A 25,513-nucleotide genomic window follows, 5' to 3' on the forward strand; every position below is an offset into this window, starting at 1 on the left:
TTTAATCAGTAGTTATTGTTTTACATCGTATCCTTTAAAGTGTAGTATATACGTTGAAGGAATCAAATTTCTCCTTTCCTTGCAAATTAAATACAGAGACTTTTTTTTCCTCTTTTGATTCAACTGCATAAATGTATTTTATTTTATTTATTAAAAAAATTTAAAAAACTTTGGAAGAATAAAATATTTTAGTTTTCACCTTGTAGAGAGGACATTTAGGGGTGATTTGATTGTAGAAAAAAAGTTATTATTCAAGAAAAAAAATAATTTGAATTTTATACTTATTATTTATACTTTAATTCAAATATTTTCTCAAACCTAAGTTACGGCCTTTTGAGGTGAATATCATATGAAGGAAAGGAAAAAAAAGAAAAAGCGTATGTAGTGAGTCAGTGTTAGCATAAATATAGAGTCATGAGAGTGTGGGAGTAAGTAGATGCGTCGCGGTAACCGTGCAACTGCAGAAGCAGAATCCCCAAACCCGTTGTTGCTTTCAGTCTCAGACTCCTTCCCATGCACGCGCTCCTCTGCGCGTCACTCTCGCCGTCTTCTCTCCCTTCTATAACGTGAACAACTCGTACAACTTCTTCTCTCTCTTCAACAACAAAACAAACAACTAACACGAAGAAGAAATTTCTTTGCGCTTGGATTTGTTCATTCATTCATGCTCTGTCTGGAGAAAACGCTCTCCATTCTTTCAAGGTGCAGATTCTCTTCTCAACTTTACCGATAATTATTGCTCTTTTTTTTTCTGTTTTATTATTTATTTTATCTTATTTTTGTCTATTTTTTTTTTCGGCTCTCTTTTCTACGCAGATTCGTTCGTTCCGTTCATACACTTTTTTTTCCTTCTCTATTATCATGCCATGCTTTGTAATTCTGTAACAAAACACGCGTTTTCGTTTTTCCTTCGTTCATATTCGCATATTGGAATTGTTTCTATTTTTGGTAAAAAAGAAAAAAAACTCGCTTTGATTTCACTTCTCGTCAATGCGGACGGTGCAATGCGTGTGGGAGAATCTGTTAAATCGCGATGTACGAGGCCTTATCGAACACTCTTCACTTCTAACTTTGTCTTTCGTATCTGTGTACAATAATACGTATTTAAAAATAAATATTTTGGTCGTAACAATTGGGTGTTTGAGATATTATTGTGGGTAGGTTTCTGTGTTATTTGATTTGTGTTTATTTTATTCTTTTGCATGAGGCATTGTGGATTGTGATTACACGGGGAAGAAAAAAATGGATGTAGTGGCGTGTGATTTTAATTTTTTTTCCTTTAATATTCTGTGTTTATTTTGTAGTTGGAATAATTTGATTTGATTTTCCTATCCTGCACTGTAGTTCCATTTATTGCTGGTCTATTATGTTCTGTTCGTGAGCCATAAGTATTTGAGTATATAAATCTACATCGTCCATGTGAAATGTCATGGCTTTTTTGTTTGTTGAAGTAAAGGTAGAGGCGAACTTTAAAAAACAAAACTTTCGTGTTAGCATTGCTATTTAGATGTTTGTTCTTGATCTTGAGCAGCTGGAATTTAAGCTACTTGCCATGTTAAACATATATGAATTACCTTTGTTAACTTTATTTGGTGTATTTCCATAATTGAGACTTTACTTTTCTTTATACTTGGCATAGAGTGGAGTGGTAACTTACGACACAGCTTTGATGTTTCCACTAATAAAAACATCCTTGTAATGCTATATCTCTGTGTTTGTCAGGAAAGGGCCATTAGGTCATAGATTTTAGCAATTATAAATGGATTTAGAAGAGAAGTTCCTTGCTAAAGGTATGGTTCTGTGTTTCTTCTTGAGTCTACTTTTTAAAAAGTTTTAAGATAATTTGTTTTCTCTTTGTGTGGAATATCTAGAGTCGAGTGTTAACTAGTGTTGTTTTATTATTCTATTTTGACATGTTAATTTATTGTAACTACTAACTATACCGTGGGATATGGTATTTGAGTTTGGGAAAGATGAACATGTGATTAAAAGTCTTATTGCCTTTATAAATTGTGTGTTGAATGTTGTTAGAATTCATGGTATAGAGATGGAAAAGAGAGAAAAGAGAAACTGAATATTATTTTGGATAATTCTCAAATGAGCACATCAGTTTTTACATGAATATGTTGAGCTTTTATATAGCTAATACTAATAAGCTGTTATATAGTTGGTTACAAGAATAACTAACTTATAACTAACTACTAACTAAGCTAACTCTAGTTACATGATAATCAAACTGAATTAACCATGCTCTATGTTAAGATCCCCCCTCAAGCTAGGAATAAATATTTGACATTCCCAGCTTGGAATACAGAAACTGAAAATATAGCTAATGCTAGTAACACTAGTAATCTCTAAAACTGAAATATAAAGAAACATGTCAGAACAATAGAATGATTCAGGAATAAATCAAAATGTAGGTGTGGCCATGGTGCATAGCTCCTAGAAGTCTTCAACCAACATCGACCTTCTCAATCTTCTTCCAAGAGTCCAAAGCAAGCATCAAAGGTCAAAATAAGCAAATCAAAGCTTAACCACCAAGCAAAGGCAACAACAAGGCCACTTGGCTGACACTCAAATCATCAAAGCTTAACCATCAAGAGCAAAAGCTAAACAATGCTTAACCACTCAAGACAAAAGCAACCAAGGCTTAACCATCCATGGTAGAAGCTAAAACAGTACTTAACCACCATGGATAGAAGCAAACAAAGGAACAATGCTTAACCACCACACATGGCAAAAGCTACAATCATCAAAACAAGCCTAAAAGGCTGCAAACAATAAGCCAAAACAGGTCAAATATTAATGAAACAATGAAAAGATAAGTCTCCAAACATTTGGTGTGAACCTTTTTGAAATAGTGCAAGACTTCAAACTGTAGCCAATATATCTTCAAAATCTTTAGAAACATTTAATCAAACACCTTGTAGGCAAAACATGGCAATGCTAGACATGGAGAGAACCTCTAGATCTACCAAACTCAAGGGTATCAAATCTGTCATCAAGCTTGAGACAATAGTTCCATATGCATCCTCGTCGGAAATTGCCACTCACAGCGAAGGAAGGCGGCACACGGCGGTCAGAAATTGTCTCATGGCAGCGGCGACCAAAAACATAGGGGTTTTGTTGCGGACGTAAAGGTGAGCTGATTGGGGGTGGTGGTTTCATGAATTGTGATCTAGATTGGCCAGAAAAGGAAAGGGAAAATGTTAGGGTTTTGTGTATTGGAAGATTTTTAGGAAAATGTAATCGAAAATTGAAAAGGGAAATATGAAGAGAAAATGAATAAGGATTGATCGAAGGTAGGTGTTGGCCGGAATCGGTGACTCATTACAGAGGACGGTGGCAGCGGCGAACGGAGAGGTTGATCGATAGTGGCAGCGGAGAGGAAATGGTATTGTTTTGATACCATGTTAGAATTCATGGTATAGAGATGGAAAAGAGAAAAAAGAGAAAAAAGAGAAAATGAATACTATTTTGGATAATGCTCAAATGAGCAAATCAGTTTTTACATGAATACATTGAGCTTTTATATAGCTAATACTAGTAAGCTGTTATATAGTTGATTACAAGAGTAACTAACTTATAACTAACTAAGCTAACTCTAGTTACATGATGATCAAACTGAATTAACCATGCTCTGTGTTAAAAAATGTTTCTGTTATATTACCATTGTTCTACCATTGAAAATCATGCTGCTATTTATCTCAATTATGTCTAACCATGTGGTTACTTGTGTTTTCTTTTCTGATAAAGACTTAGTTTTGTACAACTGGTCATTTACAAGGGTTTTTGTGATTTGTCCATATATCATTGTTATAATTTATATTTATATATTATATATTTTAGCCTCATGATTTGTTGCATGTGAACGTTCTGTGCCTGCTTGGTCAAGAATCTTGAAACTAAAATGGTCCAATAAGATGGTGTTGAAGCTGCCTCTGCTCTCTTGGTTTATCATTTGCGTGAACTTTGTTTGACCTGTATGATGAAATATATTGTAGTTATGTGCTAAAGTAAAATATAGTATTCCAATGATGTGATATGCCTTGTTAGCATAAATGCTAAAGATTAGTTCTGGCGTTACATCAGGGATAGGCTTGTGATGTTTTTTTTCTTGAATAAATTCTAAACAATAAGCATGTATGCTTACTAATTAGTATCATTGTATTTCCCCCTTAATCTGAAGAGTGTAGTTTCAGAACACAATTGTAGCAATGGTTTGCATAAGTGTAATATCCAACAACCTTTCCATTCCTTTTCTATTTTAAATTTGGAATAATGTCATACTAAATGAAAAATAGTACAGATTGTCTTTGTTATATTGAAGTGTTTTAAATTGTGAACCTCTACATTACCTTATTTAGGACAATAATAATAATACATTAATACTATTACTAATACTACTACTAATAATAATAGTAATGTGATATGAGAGTAATTCAAATTTTTATAACTATAATTTAGGGAAGGTTATTAAGTATTAGATAAGACCTATATATGATTTAACTTTTCCAATGGGATATTTCTTGGTTTTTCCTTTTAATGATTTATAAGAATAAGAGTATCCAATTATTTCCCCCTTAAACTTGGGGATATAAATATTAACCCTAACGGTGATGTTCTTTTTAAAACTGGGGATGTAAATCTTCAGTAGTAAAGTATTTAACTATTTTTCATTGATTTTTCATATTAATTAACTACTCAAGCATAGCATTTTTTATAAAAGACCATTGTGTTCATTTTACAAAACCCTATGTTGTTTGCTGCTAAGAGTCCCAAAGACTGACTACTATTTATTCTTCTGACATTCTGAATATTTCACCAAGAACTGTAATCTATTAGTTGAACGTACATTTATGGTTTTATATAACATCTCTAACAATCCCTCTAATGCTAGTGCCTTTTTGGGCTTGAAACATGGACAATCACTACGTGCTGGTCCACCTACCATGCAATGAAATTCAACTTGTTATTATAAAAATCGGGGCAGCATAGCAAAAATTCAACTTGGTCAGAAGAGGCTTTGATACCATGCCATGAACCAACTATTCAAAAAATTTAAGCTATTAGGTGAAGAGACATGAATGGTTGGTTCATTCTCTTAACGTCACACAGTTAATAATTTAGATAGTTGTGCTTTTAGATAAAAATCGGGGCAGCATAGCAAAAATTCAATTTGGTCAGAAGAGGCTTTGATTCCATGCCATGAACCAACTATTCAAAAAATTTAAGCTATTAGGTGAAGAGACATGAATGGTTGGTTCACTCTCTTAACGTCACACAGTTAATAAGTTAGATAGTTGTGCTTTTAGATAATTTTTATCCTTGTCAATGAGGCACTGAAGGCAGGCCTCGCTTGAACCCGAAAGTCTTATGGCGCTGATTCCATTGGCCCCTTGCCTCAGTGCCTTAGGCTCACTTTTGATGTGTTTGACTACACTGAGCTGAACTGCAACTAGAAGCTGGGATTATATCTTACTGTATTGTCCATGTTTACCTTGCAATTTATTGTTCTTCTTAACGAGTATAATGAATTGAAAGAGAGGTACATCATTCTACTCCCACAAGCTATCACGTTAAAAATATTTCATGTTTTTTTATTAATACGAGACTGATCATATGTATAAGGTAAGATTACAATAATAATATTTGACTAAAAGAAAATATCCACTTTTTTGTGTTTATGAGCAGCCGTTTTTCCAACATAAGATATGATTACATATTAATCAATCGTAGGGATTGATCCATAATTGCAATCCATCTTTGTATGATGTAAATGTATAAAATTTCAAATTCAAATTGGTCGATATGCATGGTAAATTAAAAATAAAGCTCTGGCACGTGCTTTGAATTGCATAGACCCCCTGTTCTATGTTAAGTGTTATTCAAAATTTATCCACCACACATTAGCCTTGGATGTTTTCCAGTAGTTGCTACTATAGTAGTAAAACTGTGCTATAGCAGAGTGGAGCAGCCCTAGGTTTCTACAGGATTAAAATAGCAGAGCAGTTTTCAATAGCAGCCAAAACAACGGCTTTTCACCTGTTATAGCAGCGCTACCATGATATAGGTTTCAAAAACCTGTTTTTACCCCTAAAATAACATTGATTAGGGTTTTTTGGGTACAAATGTGATTTCTTCCTCATTTTTTATGCATTTTTTGATTCAGAGATGTAGGATTTGAAACCCTTCTTCCTTGACCATTCCTCAAAAAGGTACCTCTGTTCCTTCTTCACACTTTATTAGGACTTTTTTTCCGATCTTCTATTCTTCTTCCTTTCAACTTCCCAATTCACACTGCTAATTTTTATCTATTATCTAATTTGTTATGTTCTTTTTCTATTAATTTAACCACCATCTTTTGCTATGTTCTTATTACACCTAGATTGATTGATGGTGATTGTGTGTATGAACTGCTACTTATTATTTATAATGAATTTCTTTAATTTTGTTGTGTAGCATATAAATTATTTAGTTTGTATTATAATTTTTAAAATAGTGGTCATCCTGCTCTCCCGCTATAGCATTTTCAGAGTTGTCCGCTATTCCCTGCTATCTGAGATTGATAACTATGGTTGCCACATTGTTTGCTACAGAGATGCTTTCCTAGCGGCCACCCTCAACCCCCTTCAATTTTCCATCTAATCCTTCTTTTATTTAGTTTTAAGGTATTTGAATTAATTTGGAGTACATACTTGTGCTGCTTCACGAGTCCTCATTGTGAATATTCTTACTTTTGGTTTGAAAATCTGATCCTATTATTTGAAATTTATTATGAAGATCATATCATAAATTTATCCATTTTCAGGATGGCTCAAGACTTTTACCCCTCCTATTGCTTGATAGCTTATAATCTGAGTGTTTTGTTCAAAATCTGTGCAATCTGACTGGAGGAACTTGATTTCAGGTCTTTTCTTTGGTAGATGTTCATGTAGAAGTAGAACTGCCATAATTGATTAATACTTGTGTTGTTCTGGCTGGTCATCTTGAATGATTTTGCCTAATGTAGTTTGGTATTAGTATCTCATAATTTAAACATCAATTATTGCAAATGTTGAAAGCTTATAAATTTTAAGGTGGATTGCTTCCATGTTGTTTCTGTTGATGAAGAGGGGAATATTTTATATAAACCATTGTCCTCTAAGAAGCTAATGGATAATATTTGTTGTCAAATGGTTTTTATTAACTATATTGTCAAAGCAGTTTAATGAAAGTATGCAACAGAACTTGGATAACATGAAAATGTTGTCAATTTTCTTGTAGTTTGCACATTATCATTTGTAAATTGTTGTCTCCTGGATTAGCTCTTTCATGCTCACACAGATAACCACTTCCGTACATCTCCTTTTAAGTTCTTCAAATTGTTTACTTTCTAATTCTGTGGACTGCACTTAGCTTGTTCATCCTTTTATACTTATTCTCTTGTCCTCTGTTTCTGTATTCTTACTGTTTTGTGGCAAGATGTGTGAATGTTTGGTTGAGCTTATTTTGTAGAAATAATAAAATTTTCCAGCTTTGTGTGGGGTTTTGAAAAAGAAAAGTGATTGTTTCCTCTAACAAAGCAGTTACGAAGCATGCTACCAATGGTGGGTAGGTCTATTTTTCTCCATTAGAGGCATAGTTCTAATACTGATGCTGTAGCAACAACTGCTTGATGCATGCATGATACCTAGCTATATAATTTGGTGTTGTTAGTTCCAGTTGTTGGATTTTTGGCTTACTCAACTCTTAAGTCTATCATCCATGTATGATGCTGTAATCTGAGGCTTAAAAATGGGTGAAAGTATGACTGGTTTTATTTTGTGAAAAGAAATTGAATCAATTCTGTTGTATCTGATCTGAAGGGTTAACATGTCCTGACTCTTGAATAATGCAGTAAATTGTAGAAAGCATTAGTTCCATTGGTCATTCAACTGTACAAAAAATACCCTTATATTCACATTTCTTTGATGGAACCTGAATTCAGTTCATCATTTATTGCATTCATATATTTTACTCCCTACATAGTCTTATTCTAGCTTTGCTATTTGTGTTGTTTATGAGTCCTAGTTTTATTGTTTATATTAGTTTGAAGTTTAATTTTTGTTGTTTCCACCAAATACTTCTACAATTGGTTGTTATTTCTCCAGTTTCTGGTGTTCAAAGCCTTTCTTCCAGTGTGCAAAGTACTCCAGAAAAAAATGGCCATTCAGATGGTGCTTCAAAAAGTTCAGAACTTCTTCAGCAGTTCCTAAAATGTGGTCCAAAGAAGGAACTTCTTCAAATGTGTTTTGACAAGGACAAAAAAAGCATTTCATCAAAAGGCAGAATGTCTGAAACTAAGTCAACCAGTAAGATAACTAAGAAACAAGACACGAAAAAAGTTTCTAGTTTCAGCCATCAGCCCCCTAGAAAGCAACCTCGGAAGGGTGAAAACCCTACTCGAATCATACCTCCTCTTGACCAGTCTTCTGATTTTGGCCATTCAAACACTTGGATTTGTAAAAATGCTGCTTGTAGGGCGGTTCTGTCTATGGATGACACGTTTTGTAGAAGATGCTCTTGCTGTATTTGTCACCTTTTTGATGATAACAAGGATCCTAGTCTTTGGTTGGTATGCACATCTGAATCTGCTCAAGGAGACTCCTGTGGGTTGTCTTGCCATATCAAATGTGCCCTTCAACATGAAAAGGTGGGAGTTGTTGATCATGGGCAACTGATGCAACTAGATGGTGGCTATTGTTGTGCGTCCTGTGGTAAAGTTACTGGGATACTTGGGTAAGTAATTATGTTTACCTGTTGTGCTGTGGATGATATTTGACATTCCTCGTTCCATTTTTTTGTTATTGGTATACTGGAGTTTTGTTTGGTTTATAGACATGATTTGCAATAGAACACTATAGTGTTGTTTGATTCATGTAGCTGACTGACCTATTGGGAAGACTTAGTTGTTGCTGTCAATATATACTATATGAAGACTTTGGTGAATCTTTAGCAATTTCTGATCTAACAAAAATTTATATATTGGAGAAGAGTAATATTAAATCACACAAAATATAGCAGAATTTGCGGTCCTAGAATCATAGACTCTTACAAGTTACAGAGCAGAATTCTCTGTCCAAATTACTAGAAAACAATACACGCATATCCCCCTATTCCCCTATTACACACGTATATAAATAATAGTAATGTGTAACTGCTTTTAACTTTTTGCCCTAACCATCAACATAACACTTACTCCGGACCAAAACTATTGATGTTTTACAGACTCCAAGTCTCATTAATTATTTTCTTTCACATATACCCCCTATTTAACATGTTCTAGATAATTACAATCTATTCCACAACTACTCCCATCATAGATATTAAATGAGGGTATTTTAGACTAAATATTTAGTTTGCGAGTAATATCAAATATTTCTTAAGCCGTGTGCATTAATCTTAAAATATCAATAGTTATTATTACACCTATTTTAATGTGTAATTGCTCCTACTTTTTGCCAATCACTGTCATAACTGCACGTAGCTTTGTTCCCATCAGTTTCAACAGTATAATTCTTTTTGACTTTCATTCTGAATATACTAATGTGCTAAAGAATTTAAAAAAGGATTTGCCTATGTTTTCTGCATCACTGTCTGTCATTTGCTAATTCGACATGTTTGCAGCAACAAAGCAAACAACATATTATTGCAGTTTTTGCTATTTGTCTTTATGAAAAGAATTGAAATCTATTATGGCCTTGTTCAGTTCCTCAAAAGATGTGTATACTGTATAATATATTCAAACCAGTTGCATCATGTATGTTAATAAGTGAATTTCCAGCCCCATGTTGGTGACCTTGGTAACTCATGTTTATTATTGGCAGATGCTGGAAGAAGCAGCTAAATATAGCTAAGGATGCCCGGCGTGTAGATGTACTCTGTTACAGGATATATTTGAGCTACAGGCTCCTGGATGGAACCTCAAAATTCAAAGATTTGCATCAAACAGTACAAGAGGCAAAGGCTAAACTGGAGACAGAAGTTGGTCCTGTCAATGGTGTTTCTTCCAAGATGGCTCGAGGCATTGTCAGCAGACTCCATATTGCCAGTGATATACAGAAACTCTGCTCTCTTGCTATCGAGAAAGCTGATAGCTGGCTTGCCACTGTTCCCAATGTAAATTCAGATTCCACAGGTAGAAACTAGTGCTCTAACTTTTATTTGTATATTTTTTGGGGGCAGGAGCTTAAATTTCTTGCTTTTCAGTCTCATTTATTTGGCTCATGATGCTATTTTATAACTTGCAGAGGGTTCTTTTCCTGCTGCTTGCAAGTTTGTTTTTGAAGAGGTAACAACTTCCTCAGCCAAAATCATTTTAATTGAAATGTCAAGTATATGTTCTGAGGAAATTAAGGGATACAAGCTCTGGTATTACAAGAGTTGGGATGAATCACCCACTAAAGATCCTGTTTCCGTGTTTCCCAAATCTCAGAGGAGGATTTTGATATCCAACCTCAAGCCTTGCACAGAATATACTTTTCGGATTATATCTTACACTGATACACGTGACTTGGGTCATTCTGAGGCTAAGTGTTTCACCAAGAGCATTGAGATAATTAAAAACAATCCCTCTTCATCTGTTGCTATGAATAATGAAAAAGAGAACCTTCTAACTAGGGGTAATTCTTCGGCCTCCAAGATAGGGCCCAATGCCACAATGGAAGGCTATGGATTCAAGGTTCGAGACCTTGGAAAATTTTTGCGTCTTGCTTGGGCTCAAGAACAAGGTTACTTGGAAGAGTTTTGCTGTGCCAATGTGAAAAATTGCTGTGGACAAAGTGAAATGGTGGATAAGCTTAGAATTCCAGAAGCACAGTTGCCTTCAGTTTCACGAGGCCTTGATTTAAATGTTGTTTCAGTTCCTGATTTAAATGAAGAGCTAACACCTCCTTTTGAGTATTCTAGGGATGAAGATAACGGTTGCTCTTTGCTGCAAGCTGTTGAGGCAGATGATGATGCTGCTTCTCATGATCTAGAGAAAAATGGTTTAGCAAGATCACATGGGAGTGGGGATTCCCAGACCTGGACCCATGGGCCAACAGGAGAAGTGTCTGCTGTTGATTCTCGCATAGATATGTGCAAGAAAAGGATAGCAAGCACAAACGAAGAGACTCATGATTGTGACAGCACTTTGATAAATGGTTCTCCTTTACGCATATCTGATGGTTCTTGTTCCTTGGATGAGAACTTTGAGTATTGTGTGAAAGTAATTCGTTGGCTAGAATGTGAGGGTCACATCAAACATGAATTTAGGTTGAAATTGCTAACATGGTTTAGTTTAAGGGCAACAGAGCAAGAACGCAGGGTGGTTAATACCTTCATTCAAACTCTTATCGATGATCCAGGTAGTTTGGCAGGACAACTTGTAGACTCTTTTTCTGATATTATATCCAACAAGAGGCTAAGAAGTGGATTCTGTAGTAAAGCTGGGGCATCAAATTAAGGGTGATCCTGTTATTCAAGTTTGCCATTTGCTTCAACTTTTCCATTTATCATTTTCTGTCAGAAAAAGTCACCCTCTGATTGTTTTTGCCTTCCTTGTACAGGCATTTTTTAAAATTAATCACCTTCCAAGGGATTCATTTTTATTGCAGACAAGCTTTGTCTTGCTAAAAGGATTTGCTTTGATGATCTCAGAAACAGTAACTCATTTTTCCCAGGAGGGAGGATTTATGGACATGAAGTTTCAGGATGTAGGAGGCATTACGTCATTTCTAAATTGCTGCAATTATTTTTAGTAATGAATTTAATTACGGAAGATATTAATATTGAAACTCTCATAACCTTTATCTGAAGAAGGTACATGATTCAATTGGTGATTTGATTTATACTTGCATTCTTTTGTCATCTTATTGTTCCTCATATTGATGAGCTGGCAAATGAAAATGCTTGCTTCAAATTGCGGGTAAAGCTGCTGCCATTAGACAATAGATTTATGGGGTTACGTCTTATAGCAGACTGCATGCCAAGGTTCAACTTAGACTTTGTTTGGATACACGTCTATTTCCTCAGATGCACGTAAAATACATGAAATTGAATAGCCACAGCATATATGAATTAAAAACGCATGTTTTCTTTACTTATTTGTACTTTGATTTTTTGCGTTTTTTATATATATATATTTTTCTTTTGCTTCTTCGTTAAAATCGTTGTGTTGCACTTGCCTCTACACTATCTTCCTCTGTCACTTCTTCGTAAAATTGAGTGTTGCATACGGACCGTAAACACGTCAACTAGTGATCTCTGAGGAATTGGTTTAAGTCCGAAATCGCCAATTAAATCGAAGTGTAGACCTTTTTCCGTGTGATGCTTTTGTCATTGAAAATTAGAAATCTTAAAGCTATTGTTTTTTAGTAGTGCATAACAGCATATCAAAAGCCTGAAACACGTTTTCGTAACAAAGAAAGCTGGACCTCTACACTTCATTTTGTCCCAATCAGAAATATAAAGAGATGGGTTAATGGAAAGTAGTGACAATAAAGTCTACCAAATAATTTGACAAGTTTGAATAACTGATATGCGAACAAAATGTTACTTTCCAAGAAGAAAAATTGCACCTTGACTGGTCACCCGTGTTTCATTTGAGCTCTTTGGTCAGCCAAAATTTCTGCCGGGAAGGATAAAGAGTCGATTCCTACAGTAAAATTTCTGAGAAGTTAATGTTGTGCCATTGCCAGTGACAGTTGCAACATTGAAGTTGAAGCTACCATAACAATATTTTATGTGGGTGATTTTAAAATTAAGGCCTTTGGGTCTTGGCTTAAACAAGTAACTATAAGGATTTTGTCTTCAAATCACGTCCTGCTGTCGCTAATCGCTCCCACGGCGCTGTCGGCAGTGACTTTTCTCCCTCAAATATATAAATATTTACATAAAATCACACTAGTTGAAATTATCATATATGCTACTATAAATAGGGGCCAAACTAAGTTTTGTAGTTCTGTAGTCTTTACTCTCAAGTCCCAAAACAAGCATGGCAGCAACTGAAAAGGGGCTTTCAACTGCCTTGAATCATGGCTATGGAACGGATATGGGACAAAATCCTTCCTTTGCTTCTTCCTCAAAATTACCGTCTTATTACGTTTGATTGGCCTTTTGCTGGAACTGTGAAGGATCAGAATCTCTATGACCCTGTCAAGTATTCCTCTGTGGAAGGCTTTGCTGATGACTTGATCACTCTGCTGAATAAAATGGACCTCAAAGCTGTCACTTTTGTTGGTCACTCCATGTCCGGCATGATTGGTTGCATTGCTTCTGTCAAAAGCCCTCAACTCTTCAAGACCCTCATTCTCGTTGGTGCTTCCCCAAGTTATCATCTTATTCTTTTCTTAAACTTTTACTTATTAGTTTGTTTTGTTACCCTTGCTTTGATCTCTTGGATTTGTTAAACTTCAATTGTTCCTTACTATGAACATGATCAGTTAAAGGAGGCTATTGATAGCATAATAATTTAATTAGAGGTATGAACTACGAAATGTCTTTTGACCCGGAATAGATCAAGTCAAGCTGCTTCACCTTTACTCATGTCATGTGTATGATTGTAATTAAAATTCAAATACCTCTAATATATCTTACTCTTATTCCACCTTTGGCTTTAAGTGTAAAAAGATTAATCCTTCTAACTTCTTGGTATATATGTAGGTTTCTAAATTCAGATGATTATGAGGGAGGCTTTAACAGCTCAGATATTGAGCAATTGCTCTCAAACAGAGAGACTAACTATGAAAACTTTGCTTCTGGCTTCGCCTCATTAATAGCGGATCCAACTAATGAAGTCTCTGTGAACAAATATGAAAAGTGCTAAGTGCTTGAAAAGAATGCGAGGTGAAGTTGCTCTCTCCTTAGCCAAGACCATATTCTATTCTGATTGGAGAGAGATACTTGACAAGGTCGAGACTCCATGCACTATCATTCAGACCAAAAAGGATGCAGCTGTTCCACACAACGTAGCACTCTACATGGAAAACAAAATTAAAGGGAAAGTTACTTTGGAGATCATAGACACACTTGGCCATTTCCCCCAGTTAACTGCACACCTTAAGTTTGTTGAAGTGCTCAAGGGTGCTCTAGCTTCATAAAACAAGAGGACAAAAAATATATAAGTAATAAAATTATGTTAAAGAAAATATTCAAAAAAGATAGTAGCATTTATCTACTAGTCTTCCAAAAAGAAATAAACATTTATCTACTACCCATTGTATTACATAATCTCTCTACTTTTATTCTCATAACGAAAAAAATATGTATGAATCGAGATATATCATATATGCGATCAACGTCAGTGATTTAGATTTCCTGTTAGGAGAAGCAATGTGTTCGTGTCCAAATACCGTGTGATATTTGTATTTGTTAACTAATTAGTGTGCAGACTGGTGTGATGCATGGGATATTAATGTTTGATTATTGTTTTTTATATTTATATTTAATATTAAGTATTTGTAAGATATGTAAATATATTTGTATACTTGGGTGGATCTCGAACATGCACACCCTGTAATACTAAGCGTTTCCCTGCTATGCATTTAAGGTTGAAGGATTGTGTATCCTTCTGTCTGAAGCCGAGTATGGACTCAAGATACCACTTGGGTCCATTGTCAATTGAACATTTAAATTCCTAAGATTGATTTGTATTTATTTATAATTGTATCAGTATCATATCTTAATATATTTATGCTATATCTTATTATATCTTAAGATACGATAAAATTATAGTTTCACACTGCCTATTATATAATGCACACTAGACCTAGGGGCAAAAGGAGAATACACAGGCTGCTCTAGGTAGACAACTTTTAACCTAATTGAGAAAATTCTATCTCGGAACAATATCCTTAATTAATATATAATATTTTTTTACAAGTAATGTATAAATATCTAAATGTATTTAGTGTAATACTTTTTTATATAAAAAAGTGTCTAAGCTTTAATATTATCAATGAAATTAAGTATGGTGATATTTATTTTAATGGTAATATGTTAATATTGAATTGATACTTGTATTTTTCATATGTTTTATATATATATATATATATATATATATATATATATATATATATATATATGTATGTATTTCAAATGATAATTATTAAATGTGAATATTGTATAAAATAATAGTTTGTTTATGGAAATATGATTTGATATTGTATACATTAAATCACTACAACCAAACTAGAAGATGGATTGAGCAAAATAAAAATTTAGGTGATATATTAGATTAAGATTTTGAAGGATTTTAAAATATTTTTTTTAATAAAAAAAGTCTTAAGATTTTTAAATGACATAAATCAGTTTTGTGGTGTTTAATTATGATTATTGGAATTTTTAAAGAATTACAATGAAATCCAATAGTATTCAATTGAGATTTTTTTTATAATTTGAAAAAAAAAATCCTCTAGTATTAAAAAAATAAAGTTTTTGATGAATTTTTTTAGTATGAATTTTATGTGATTTTTTAATAAAAAAAATATACATCAAACAATCTTACAAAAAACCTTGAGACTTTCGTGAATTCTTTTTTTCTTCTCATTACTCATAATTCCTTCTCTTTTCTTCGAAGACAATATAAACATTCATGTGTAACACTTCATAACTTTCAATGCTTTAATAACCTTAAAAAAGTTACGACTGTCATGTACAAAATGTTTATTCTTTCTATTTGCTGTAACAATTTTTTCATTATTAAAATACAAATATAATAATTTGATATGTATTGTAGTCAAGTAGACATTTTGGCCCATGAGAATTCTATCCTTTTTTATTTGGGATTGTTTATGACACTCCTTGTGACATATTCAACTTTTTCATTATTAATACAAATACAATCATCTGTTGTGAAAAAAACTTATAATAACGAAAACCTAATTTACTAGCTTCAATTGTCAATTGAATAAAATTGACTATGTTCAAAAGTTAAATAGAATAGGATAAAAAAAGGATCACGTGACTCGTTTTATTATTTTTCATGAAACGGTTCATTGAATTTTTATGAGTGAAAGAAGAATTTGCATATTACCAATTTTTTTTTATAAACTCTTATAATTTTGAATATTTTCTAAAAATTTATGGAATCCTCTAAAATCTTGTAAATTTAGAAAATCCTTTCAAATCTTATGAATTCATGTTTTATAAATCTATTGAAATCTAAACTACAAAATCCAAATCATAAAAGTCTATTAAAAAATCTTAAAAATCGTTACATTTTCACAAAGTCTTTTTAAAATCTAAATGATTTTTTTATACTAAAAAAGTCTTTTAAAATTCTAATCCTATACACACTCCTCAAGGAAGACAAAAAAAGGTTGCATAGCCATTGTATCTTTGTTTGTAAAAGAGAATTTTTGTTTTCAACTTTTATTGAAAAGGAAAAAATAAAAAAATTCAGTATAAAAAGATAAGTGATATCTAAGTGGGCATTTGATAGGGGAGAAAATTTTTTATATCCGAAAATCATGATTCTTGAGAAAGCAAATTCTTGAGAATATGTAAAATACATTTGGTTAATTTTAATATTTTTCCTGAAAATTAAAAAATTCATATAAAATATGTAATTAAAACTTTTTTTCTATTTGGAAAAGTTAGATTCTTATCTTCCCCATTGGAAATGTTTTTGCAGGAAAATGAGTTAAAATTGATTTCTGGTAAGCATAGTTTCCTAATGATCTTTTATGTTATGAATTGCATACCAAACACGGGAATAATAGTTTTTCGCTTTAAGATTTCAGGAAAAGTAAAAGCTTTTTGTCCACTAAATGCCACCCAAATGAAATTCAATACTTATAATTGTGACTATTGTGTTTAGTATGGGTGTGTTGGGCTTTGTTTGGGCCTTGTCGGGCTAGTCATGTCCTGGGATCTTGTTTTCTTATTGAGCTGGAGCATGATTTGGAACTGTTATGATGGTGATCCAAAGACGTAGTTGAACATGAGTTATAGCGGCAGTTCGAATTGTCATTTTAGCGGAAATAACAGAGTGAAAATGATATTCTCTCAGTAGTTGTGTTAATTAAGTTAGTTTTTACTTTTTACGTGAATCTCTTTTATACGTGTTAACTTCAACTTTTTTTCTTGAATTTAGGTTTAGTCATGACCTCTTCATTATCGATTAAGTTTGACTTTTCACGTGATTACTAAAATCCATCTTGTCTAAACGTATTTCATAACAAGAACACAAATAAATTTAAGAATTAAATATGTTTTTGATTTTTTTAACTTATACTATTATTATTTTTATTCTTTTAAAAGTATTTTTATTAGCATTTGATATTAATCAAGGGTTTTATACTATTCAAAATTATATGGTTAGTTTTATTTAGAGGCAAATCAATTATGTCACTCATTTTCTTGCTCTTGATATTATTCCAACATGTATTGATGTTTTTATTCTGAAGGAAATGATATAAGTTTTTCTTGTTAAAAAAGTTATAATGTAAATGTAAATATTGTTATAAACGTTGTTGTTAAGATTCCTTAATATATATATATATTTTAATTTTAAAATTTACTTTGGTTCTCCTAAATCAATTTTGACAGAATTTATGTTGAAAATTGATATCGAGGAGACACTTTTTTGCTAACAAAACATTAGAACTAATAGAAGTGTATCATTTTGCCTAATCTAATGGCAACATTAGGGAATAAATATGGCACGTCATAAATGTTCATATTACTAATAATTATCAATACAACACAAAAAGTAGTAATGACTAGACACATGGTACATGGGTACACACGTATGGGGCCTTTTGCAGTTTATTGACTAATTTAACCTTGGAAAGAAGAAAACGAACAACTAAGTAGGCAAGTAAATATTAAGAAAATATAGAGGCAAAAGGGTCACAAGGCTAAAACGAAACATGTAATGTAACAAGTAGCAGATGCGTCTTCGTTTTCACAGATATATCACAGAAAAGGATGCTAGTGGGTGCTGTCAGAGTTCAACATTTTCTGAGTTCACTCACTTTTTCTCGCTTCCAACCTTCCTTTTCTCTGCGAGCATTTTCCGCTATGGCCGAAGAATTTGTGAAGGGCACTGTTCATCAAAACGGCGTCGCTGTCATCACCCTCGATCGCCCCAAAGCTCTCAACGCCATGAACCTAGGTTTTTCATTTTCTTCTTCTTTTCCATAATTATGCATGCTATTAAGTTGAGAATTGTGTTCGGAGATTTTCTTTTGGAATCTGGACTGTTTAGTTGAACTCGCTCTTATAGCAACACGCAATTATTGTGGAGCTCATGGCTTAGTTGAAAATTCATATCTGCGTTTAGTGTCAGAGTGCCAAATTTGCGTTAATTTTATTGAATTTTGAAGGGAATTATGATTCTGGATATTGATTGTTCGACATGGAATGAGATAAACTGGAGTGGGATCTGTTTCTTTCTTTTTTCTTTCTTTTATGGGTTTAAATTATTGCCCTTTTGCAGTTCTGAGTTATGTGGGTTTATTTTTTTTATTTCATTTTTTTGGTGCAGATATGGATGTAAAGTATAAAAGTTATCTTGATGAATGGGAATCTGATCCAAGGGTCAAATGCGTACTGGTTGATAGTAGCTCGCCTCGTGCCTTTTGCGCTGGTATGATTGAGGCATTGGGGGAAATACATAATTTATTAATCTTTTAATACAACGTGCGTTTGTAGCCTAAATAGATTAAAAATTAGCTTCTTTTGCAGATATTCTGTTTTCGATTTGAGGTTATTTGGTTTTGAGTGCTAGGTAAGGTTTTGAGAGTCACCATTGGTGGTCAATGCAGGTATGGATATTAAAGGGGTTGTTGCTGAAATACAAAAGGACAAAAACACTCCTTTAGTGCAGAAGGTCTCATATTATTTGTTTTAACCTCAAGTGTATTAATATACATGCTTATCCAGTTGTATTTGTACATCATTGGATATGTTGTTTGCATCTTTGTCAACATCATCATCTTCTTTCAATGCTATCCTACTGGTCTATAGTCTGTGTTTCATCAAATATAAGTTTTCTCTGTTCTCAACGACTTCTTACTCGGTAACGGAGATCTTAGTTTATCTGCAGGTGGTGATGTGAAGCAGATAACAATCAAAAACCATCTATCAGATATGATTGAGGTCTAGTTGTGTCCTTTGTAATTATATATACCTTCAGATTCATACCCTTTCACTTTATCAAAAAAATGCCAATGCAAAATAAATAAGCCATCTCTGCAACTTTTTAATTAAGAAGCCATCTCTGCAACTTTTTTTGGGTTAGGCCACATGGTATCCTCACTCCTGAAGGTGTTTGTATGGCCATGGCCAGAAGGTGCTTCCAGTTCATGGAGAAGCTTATCAAATAAGCTCCTTTTAGCTTATTTTAGTAACTTTAAAATAACTCATTTGGTAAGAGCTTATGGAATTAGTTTTTTAATTAAGTTGTTTACCAAAATGTGTATTAAATCCAAATAAAATGTGTAAAACATGCAATCTTAGTCTGTGAATGAAGAAGCCATCTCTGCAACTTTTTTTGGGTAAGGCCACACAAGGTATCCTCACTCCTGAAGGTGTGTGACCAATCTCTCTGCTCAGGTGTTGGTATGGCCATGACCAGAAGGTGCTTTCAGTTCAGCTCCTATTAATGCCCTATCTTTTGGAATGCACCAGCTTCTGTCATTATAGGATTACCCTTTTGACAGTCTTTTCTTTCCCTTGACATGGAACTTCCTTTGGGTGTTTTAGTGTGTGACTACCAGAACTGCATATGTAATAATTTGGTTGATTTTAGACAGTTTTTGTTGCCAGTTGGATTGCATTCTGTTTCTTACTAATTGCTATCAACCAAGTTTATCAAACTTGAGAGTCTAGGTAAAACCGTGGAAGGTTCATAAACCTGACTCAGACTCAACTCATAAGATTTAACCTAATATGAAAATAATATTAGAAAAACTAGTCATACTATCTAAAAAAAATAATACCATAATTTAATAAAGAAACAACATTCCAACTTCATAATAAAACAAACTGAAGTAACAAAGTATGATAGTACAAATTAAAATTATACATAAATGACCAAATTAAAAGTTAATAAGGTGAAAACAACAAACTTTAGAGTTGGGAGTCTAGACCCAAAAAATTTGCATCGGTATCAAATTCTTAAGTTTTCAATTCCCAACTAATGCTGGTTCTGAACCTAAAACAAAAAAGGAGGAGACAAATGATGGAAGCTTGCTTGTGGAGCTTCTATGGAGGCTGGATCTTTGAGTTTCAATGAGGTCCTTCAATGGTGATTTTACACCATGGAGATGCAGCGGAAGGCAAAGAAGAAGAGGAGAGGGGAGACACCATCCACTAGGGAATAAGCCAAGGAAGAAGGAGCTTCACCACCAGGAATTGCCTTGGATAAGAAGAGCTTAGCTACACACACCCCTCTCATAACTAAGCTACCTCCTTGAGAAGTTTCCTTAAGAAGATTCCTAAAGAAGCTAGAGCTTAGCTACACATACCTCTCTAATAGCTAAGCTCACCTCCTTGAGAAGAGTTTAGCTACACACCCCTTATAATAGCTAAGCTCACCTCCATGATAAAAAACATGAAAATACAAAAAAAAGTCCTTACTACAAAGACTACTCAAAATGCCCCGAAATATAAGGCTAAAACCCTATACTACTAGAATGGCCAAAATACAAGGCCCAGACGAAGGAAAAACCTATTCTAATATTTACAAAGATACGCGGGCTCATACTTAGCCCATGGGCTCGAAATCTACCCTAAGACTCATGAGAACCCTAGGGCCTACCCTTGGATCTCTAGTCCAATCTACTTGGAGTCTTCTACCCAATGCCCTTACGGGGTAGGATTGCATCAACAAATGCACTTGTAATGAAAAGAGTTGCTGAATAGGAACCAACAAGGGGAAATATTTGGCCAAATGGTGCTGTTTTGGGGACTTTTTAGAGCTTGTTTCTGTACTTAAAGCAGACTTGCTAAAGCAGCCTTGGAATCACAATTTTGAGCGAGTTCATCTGATCCTGGTTGAGTTCACACAAGTTTGGTCTGGTGAGGTCCAAGTTTCCTTGGGAGTTATTGCATTTTTGGACCTTAATCCTAGACAAGTTAATTATCGAGTTTGACAACAATGCCATCAGCAATTATGCATTTTGCTGCATCTTGTATTTTTGCATTATCTGTTAATGTACTACATAAAAATGATGTACTTGTTATGTTGCATATTTTAGGTCTTCACTGCTGAGTATTCTTTGATATGCAAAATTTCTGATTACAAGAAGCCATACATAAGCTTCATGGATGGAATAACTATGGGTTTTGGAATTGGTTTATCTGGTCATGGCCGCTATCGCATCATAACAGAGGTATGCTCGCATGGCAATAGTTGCCTCGTTTAGTCATGAATTGCTGTGCTAGATCCTGATTGACCTTTTTTTTTTCAAACACATTTACAGAGAACTGTTCTTGCGATGCCAGAAAATGGAATTGGTTTGTTCCCTGATGTAGGTTTTGCTCATATAGCGGCTCAAAGTCCAGGGGAAGGATCCGTTGGTACTTCTCTTTTTTAAAATTAATACAAAATTTGTAGTTCGCTATTGCTTTTATAAGACTAGCTAATGTGGATTTGAGGGTTGTTAAAACACCAATGATTCTCTTTCATTTTTTGTGTGCACTATTCTGTCATAATCTGCCATATAAATACATGTGTGCCACACTGTTAAAGCATCTAGATGTGGTCTCAGGTTTCAGCTAAAATTAGTTTATTTTTATATTGTTGAAAAGTTCTTCCACAGTTCCATTTACTTTCTTTGGATTCTGAGTCACGCTAATTTGAAAATTTTACTAATTGCAGGTGCTTATCTTGGATTGACTGGAAAGAGGATTTCTACTCCTTCAGATGCAATATATCTTGGCCTTGGAACACACTATGTGCCATCTGGAAAGTTAGGTTCATTCAAGGAGGCCCTCTTGGCCACAAACTTGTATGTTAGCTTGAACCTTTGAACAGCTCTCGAGACTCTTTCTAAGATTATCGCCCCCATTGACTTCATCAGTTTAGATTGAATTGGACCCATTAAATAATAATACTTCATAGGCATGTTTGTGTCATGTAGAGGATGCATTGCACGGTTTGCTCAAGGTCTTTTTGTATGTTTGTTGAAATAATCTATCATATCTATTGTCTTTGTCATGAAGTATATTATATAAAATTGCAATGAGTGCATGCAAACGAGTCTTCAAACATCAAAGATATAATGATCTTATACAAAACTCATTGGTTATATAGTTCCCAGGATCCACATCAGGACATCAAAGTACTTTTAGCAAGATATGAGTCCAACCCTGAGTCTGAGGCACAGTTGAAATTGCTTTTACCCCAGATAGTTTCTACATTTGGAGGAAATAAATCAGTCACTGAAATCATTGAGGAGCTAAAAAAACACCAGTCAAGCACTGACCCTAATGGTATGCTGATTGACATATTCATGGTGTTATACTGGAATGCCCAGATACTCTTTTTGTGTATATTAATAACAATGTTTGAAATTACATTAATTGCCAGTCTAGTTGTTGTAACATTCTTGCATTTTTTCTATTTCTAGTCGTGGAGTGGGCTAATGAAGCTCTCCAAGGCCTCGGAAAAGGTGCTCCCTTTTCCCTTTTCTTGACCTACAAGTACTTCTCTTTGGTTGCCTCTGCAGTGGGGAATAATGACGGCGAACTATCCACGGTAAGCACTCTATTTTAGGGGAGGTGGTGGTGTTAGTTTCCATGTTTTCAAACTAATTATGCCTCTTCCATCTGCATTTGGGAAATTCCAGCTTAGTGGCGTAATGAAAACTGAGTATCGTATTGCCTTGAGGTCTTCACTACGACATGATTTTTCAGAAGGTGTCCGAGCAGTGCTGGTGGCCAAGGATCAGGTTCTTTTTTTTTTTTCTTATGCTTTGTATGTTTTTAATCTTGTCAAACTTCAATATTAGCTGTTTGCTAAGCCAGGAAATCTGAGGTGCAATTGACTTGTCTGCTGAAAATAAGTGGTCACTAAAAGTTATCCTATATTTTACCTTGAGGTCTTGTGGGGTACTTAAGATATTATTGGTGAAATGAAATCGTGCAAAAATTATGCTTGTCCTTGGTATTTGTACTAATGCTTTCCTTCCACCAAAGGTTGGAATGGAAAACACTTGAGAATCTTCAGTTGAAAATACATATGTCTGTTTGATTGTTTTTCAACAGTTTTGTTTTTAAAAAACTAAAAGCACAAAAAACCTGTTTGGATGCTTTTTTTTTTTAGCTGTTTTCGTTTTCTTTTGACTTTGTCTCTCTAGTCTCACTTCAAAGTACCACCACCAGCACCACTTCTACCATCATAGTTAATGCCCTCAATTTCCGAAACTTCTTAAAACACAAATTTTCAAACATGTTTTTGATAATTTTATTCTGTGAAATAATTGCATGAAATAATTTTAAAAAACAAAATAAAATCAAATATGCCCCATACATTTGATTTCTCTGCATATGAATTTACAGTTAAAAGTATTTATAAATTATATCTGGTTCTGTCTGCATATAATTCCTTCGGTTTGTCACACTGCTAGTGCTATGAATACTTTTAAATTTCGTTTAACCCATGAAGGTATTTATTTTATACTTCGCTATTTGGTATATGCATTTTCCTTGTTCAGTAATAGATCCAATAATCAATAATTGTTCTCCCGCAGAACCCAAAATGGAAACCATCAAGCTTGGAGGAAGTTGATCCGAGTGAAGTGGAAGCCGTCTTTAAACCTTTAGGACCAGAAGTTGGGGAGTTGAGAGTGTAATTTTGGAAGGAAAATGTACTCTTCTCATTTCTTCAAATGCATTATAGAATTGTAAACACTGCATAAAATAAATAGATGGTGTTTTCATTGGGTCTGACTTCCAGTTCAGGACCAGCGTGTTGCTTGTACTGTCGTCATATGATAACATGAGGTCCATGTTTTTGGAAAGGTCAAATGATCATGTTGCTTCCATTATACCCATTTGGAAGAAATGAAGGCTAGTTTCCTCAATCAACTTCTCTAAATGTACTCAATGAATTTACGTGAATTATCTCATTAAGAATTTTGCATAGTTTTTAATCTTATTTTTTTCAGATACCATTGTTTAAATTTATCCAATTTTAATTTAATCAGATGCGTTAAATTTAGCCAATTATAAAATCCCCAAAATGACCAAAAATCGTTCTATGATTTTGAAGCGATTATGGACATTTTTTTCCCTAGAAGATAGAGAATTATTAGTATTTCAAAGATAAGATGACTTTTATTTGGGTATCGACTTTGTAGCAAGCGAGAGAATAATTTAGGTTATGAATCTGTTTTTTATTTTTAACTTATTTTTATTAAAATAACACTTTTTAAAGTAAAATAAGCAGATTTATGCTTTATTTAATGTTTGTCTAAATTGTTTTTTCTTTTAATTTTTTAAAACTTCTTTTTAAGAAGCAAATTCTATTTGTTTCTTAATTTTTTTAAATTGTTATTTTTAAGTTTAAACAGGTATCATGGGACTACTCTTCAGCTTAATTGTTGATTGTTGATGTATTGGTTAAATCAAAAGAATAAAAAATGAATGGATAAAGATTTTTGCAAAAATGAGATCAAGAACAGACATTGAAGAAGAAAAAGAAGCCTTATTCTGAGCAGAAAAATGAAAATTTATGGTAGAATTAGCAACAACTTCACAGGAGGAGTTTGAAGAAGATTAATACTAATAGTCAAATCAAAACAACCCGTAGATCAAGAAGATAGTGCGTCATGTATTATAATACTTATAAAACAATAGAGATAATTGTTATGGTATAGATTATAGAATTCAAATAATGACAGACAAAAATATCTGACGAAATAAATAAAGCAAAAAGTCAATTGTGAAAAAGCAATATGATAATAAGAACAAAGACACCATATAAAAAGAACCTCCCATCTTTGTCTTGAGGACAATAATTAAAAATACCTTATTGGAAAGAAATCCTCAATACTATCTTCTTCTTCTTCTTTTTTTTCAAAATAATTTAAGCCCAAAAACTACAACTGAATAGAACGAGGGAGTTCAGCTCCCGAAAACATCCAAAAGGTGAAGAGAACCAAGGTTAGAAGGAACCTGGTCGTACTGCATCAAATCAGAATCAAGAGAGATAGCCATATAAGCTAGTGCATCTGCACACATATTCCTCTTCCTATAAATAAAAAAGCAGAAGCTTCCTAATATCATGAATAAGTCTCCATCCCATAGCCTTGGAGATACTCTGCCCAACTGCCTTAGAGTCAATCTGTCTTAAATACCATAATCAAAGACAACAAAGAATCTTACAAAAACCATAATGCTTCTTATTCTTTAATAATAATGTAATGAATGCAATGTTAAAAATAAACTTCATCCGGGAGAGCCATATTTAGATAGGGCTTTTGTGCACTCAGTGTTCTTCAATGATGTAATTAATGCAATGTTATTTTTGTGTATAAATAAACTTCTCCATTTAGAC

At 33.6% G+C, this 25,513-nt stretch overlaps 3 protein-coding genes across 13 annotated transcripts; all 3 read left to right on the forward strand.

Moving 5' to 3' along the window:
- Window positions 1-417: 417 nt before the first annotated feature.
- LOC100816128 (VIN3-like protein 1) lies at window positions 418-11,851 on the forward strand. Of its 7 annotated transcripts, none has more exons than XM_006580396.4 (6): window positions 418-702; window positions 1,723-1,790; window positions 8,133-8,760; window positions 9,849-10,159; window positions 10,272-11,469; window positions 11,571-11,851. In XM_006580396.4, the coding sequence occupies exons 2-5, from the start codon at window positions 1,760-1,762 to the stop codon at window positions 11,465-11,467; spliced, it is 2,166 nt and encodes a 721-aa protein (XP_006580459.1). In that variant the 5' UTR covers window positions 418-702; window positions 1,723-1,759; the 3' UTR covers window positions 11,468-11,469; window positions 11,571-11,851. The 7 variants fall into 7 exon arrangements, with proteins under 7 accessions (XP_006580459.1, XP_006580457.1, XP_014631376.1 ...); XM_014775890.3 differs by adding an exon at window positions 6,173-6,218 and having other exon boundaries at window positions 420-702; window positions 10,272-11,851; XM_014775888.3 differs by adding an exon at window positions 6,812-6,910 and having other exon boundaries at window positions 420-702; window positions 10,272-11,851.
- Window positions 11,852-12,863: 1,012 nt separating this feature from the next.
- On the forward strand, window positions 12,864-14,609 carry LOC100780459 (probable strigolactone esterase DAD2). Of its 2 annotated transcripts, none has more exons than XM_041015721.1 (2): window positions 12,864-13,316; window positions 13,666-14,609. In XM_041015721.1, exons 1-2 carry the CDS (start codon window positions 13,038-13,040, stop codon window positions 13,681-13,683), a joined length of 297 nt encoding a protein of 98 aa, XP_040871655.1. In that variant the 5' UTR covers window positions 12,864-13,037; the 3' UTR covers window positions 13,684-14,609. The 2 variants fall into 2 exon arrangements, with proteins under 2 accessions (XP_040871655.1, XP_040871654.1); XM_041015720.1 differs by having other exon boundaries at window positions 12,864-13,332; window positions 13,666-14,607.
- Window positions 14,610-17,876: 3,267 nt separating this feature from the next.
- On the forward strand, window positions 17,877-24,099 carry LOC100815230 (3-hydroxyisobutyryl-CoA hydrolase-like protein 3, mitochondrial). Of its 4 annotated transcripts, XM_026128531.2 has the most exons (11): window positions 17,905-18,121; window positions 18,494-18,595; window positions 18,774-18,818; window positions 19,055-19,107; window positions 21,210-21,344; window positions 21,435-21,531; window positions 21,833-21,962; window positions 22,268-22,446; window positions 22,584-22,711; window positions 22,803-22,904; window positions 23,706-24,099. In XM_026128531.2, the coding sequence occupies exons 1-11, from the start codon at window positions 17,935-17,937 to the stop codon at window positions 23,805-23,807; spliced, it is 1,260 nt and encodes a 419-aa protein (XP_025984316.1). In that variant the 5' UTR covers window positions 17,905-17,934; the 3' UTR covers window positions 23,808-24,099. The 4 variants fall into 4 exon arrangements, with proteins under 4 accessions (XP_003525261.1, XP_025984316.1, XP_003525262.2 ...); XM_003525213.5 differs by lacking the exon at window positions 19,055-19,107 and having other exon boundaries at window positions 17,877-18,121; window positions 18,774-18,838; XM_003525214.5 differs by lacking the exon at window positions 18,774-18,818.
- The last annotated feature ends 1,414 nt before the right edge of the window (window positions 24,100-25,513 follow it).

Source organism: Glycine max, chromosome 5, assembly GCF_000004515.6.
Source record: "Glycine max cultivar Williams 82 chromosome 5, Glycine_max_v4.0, whole genome shotgun sequence".
In the NCBI taxonomy this organism is placed as follows: domain Eukaryota; kingdom Viridiplantae; phylum Streptophyta; class Magnoliopsida; order Fabales; family Fabaceae; genus Glycine; species Glycine max.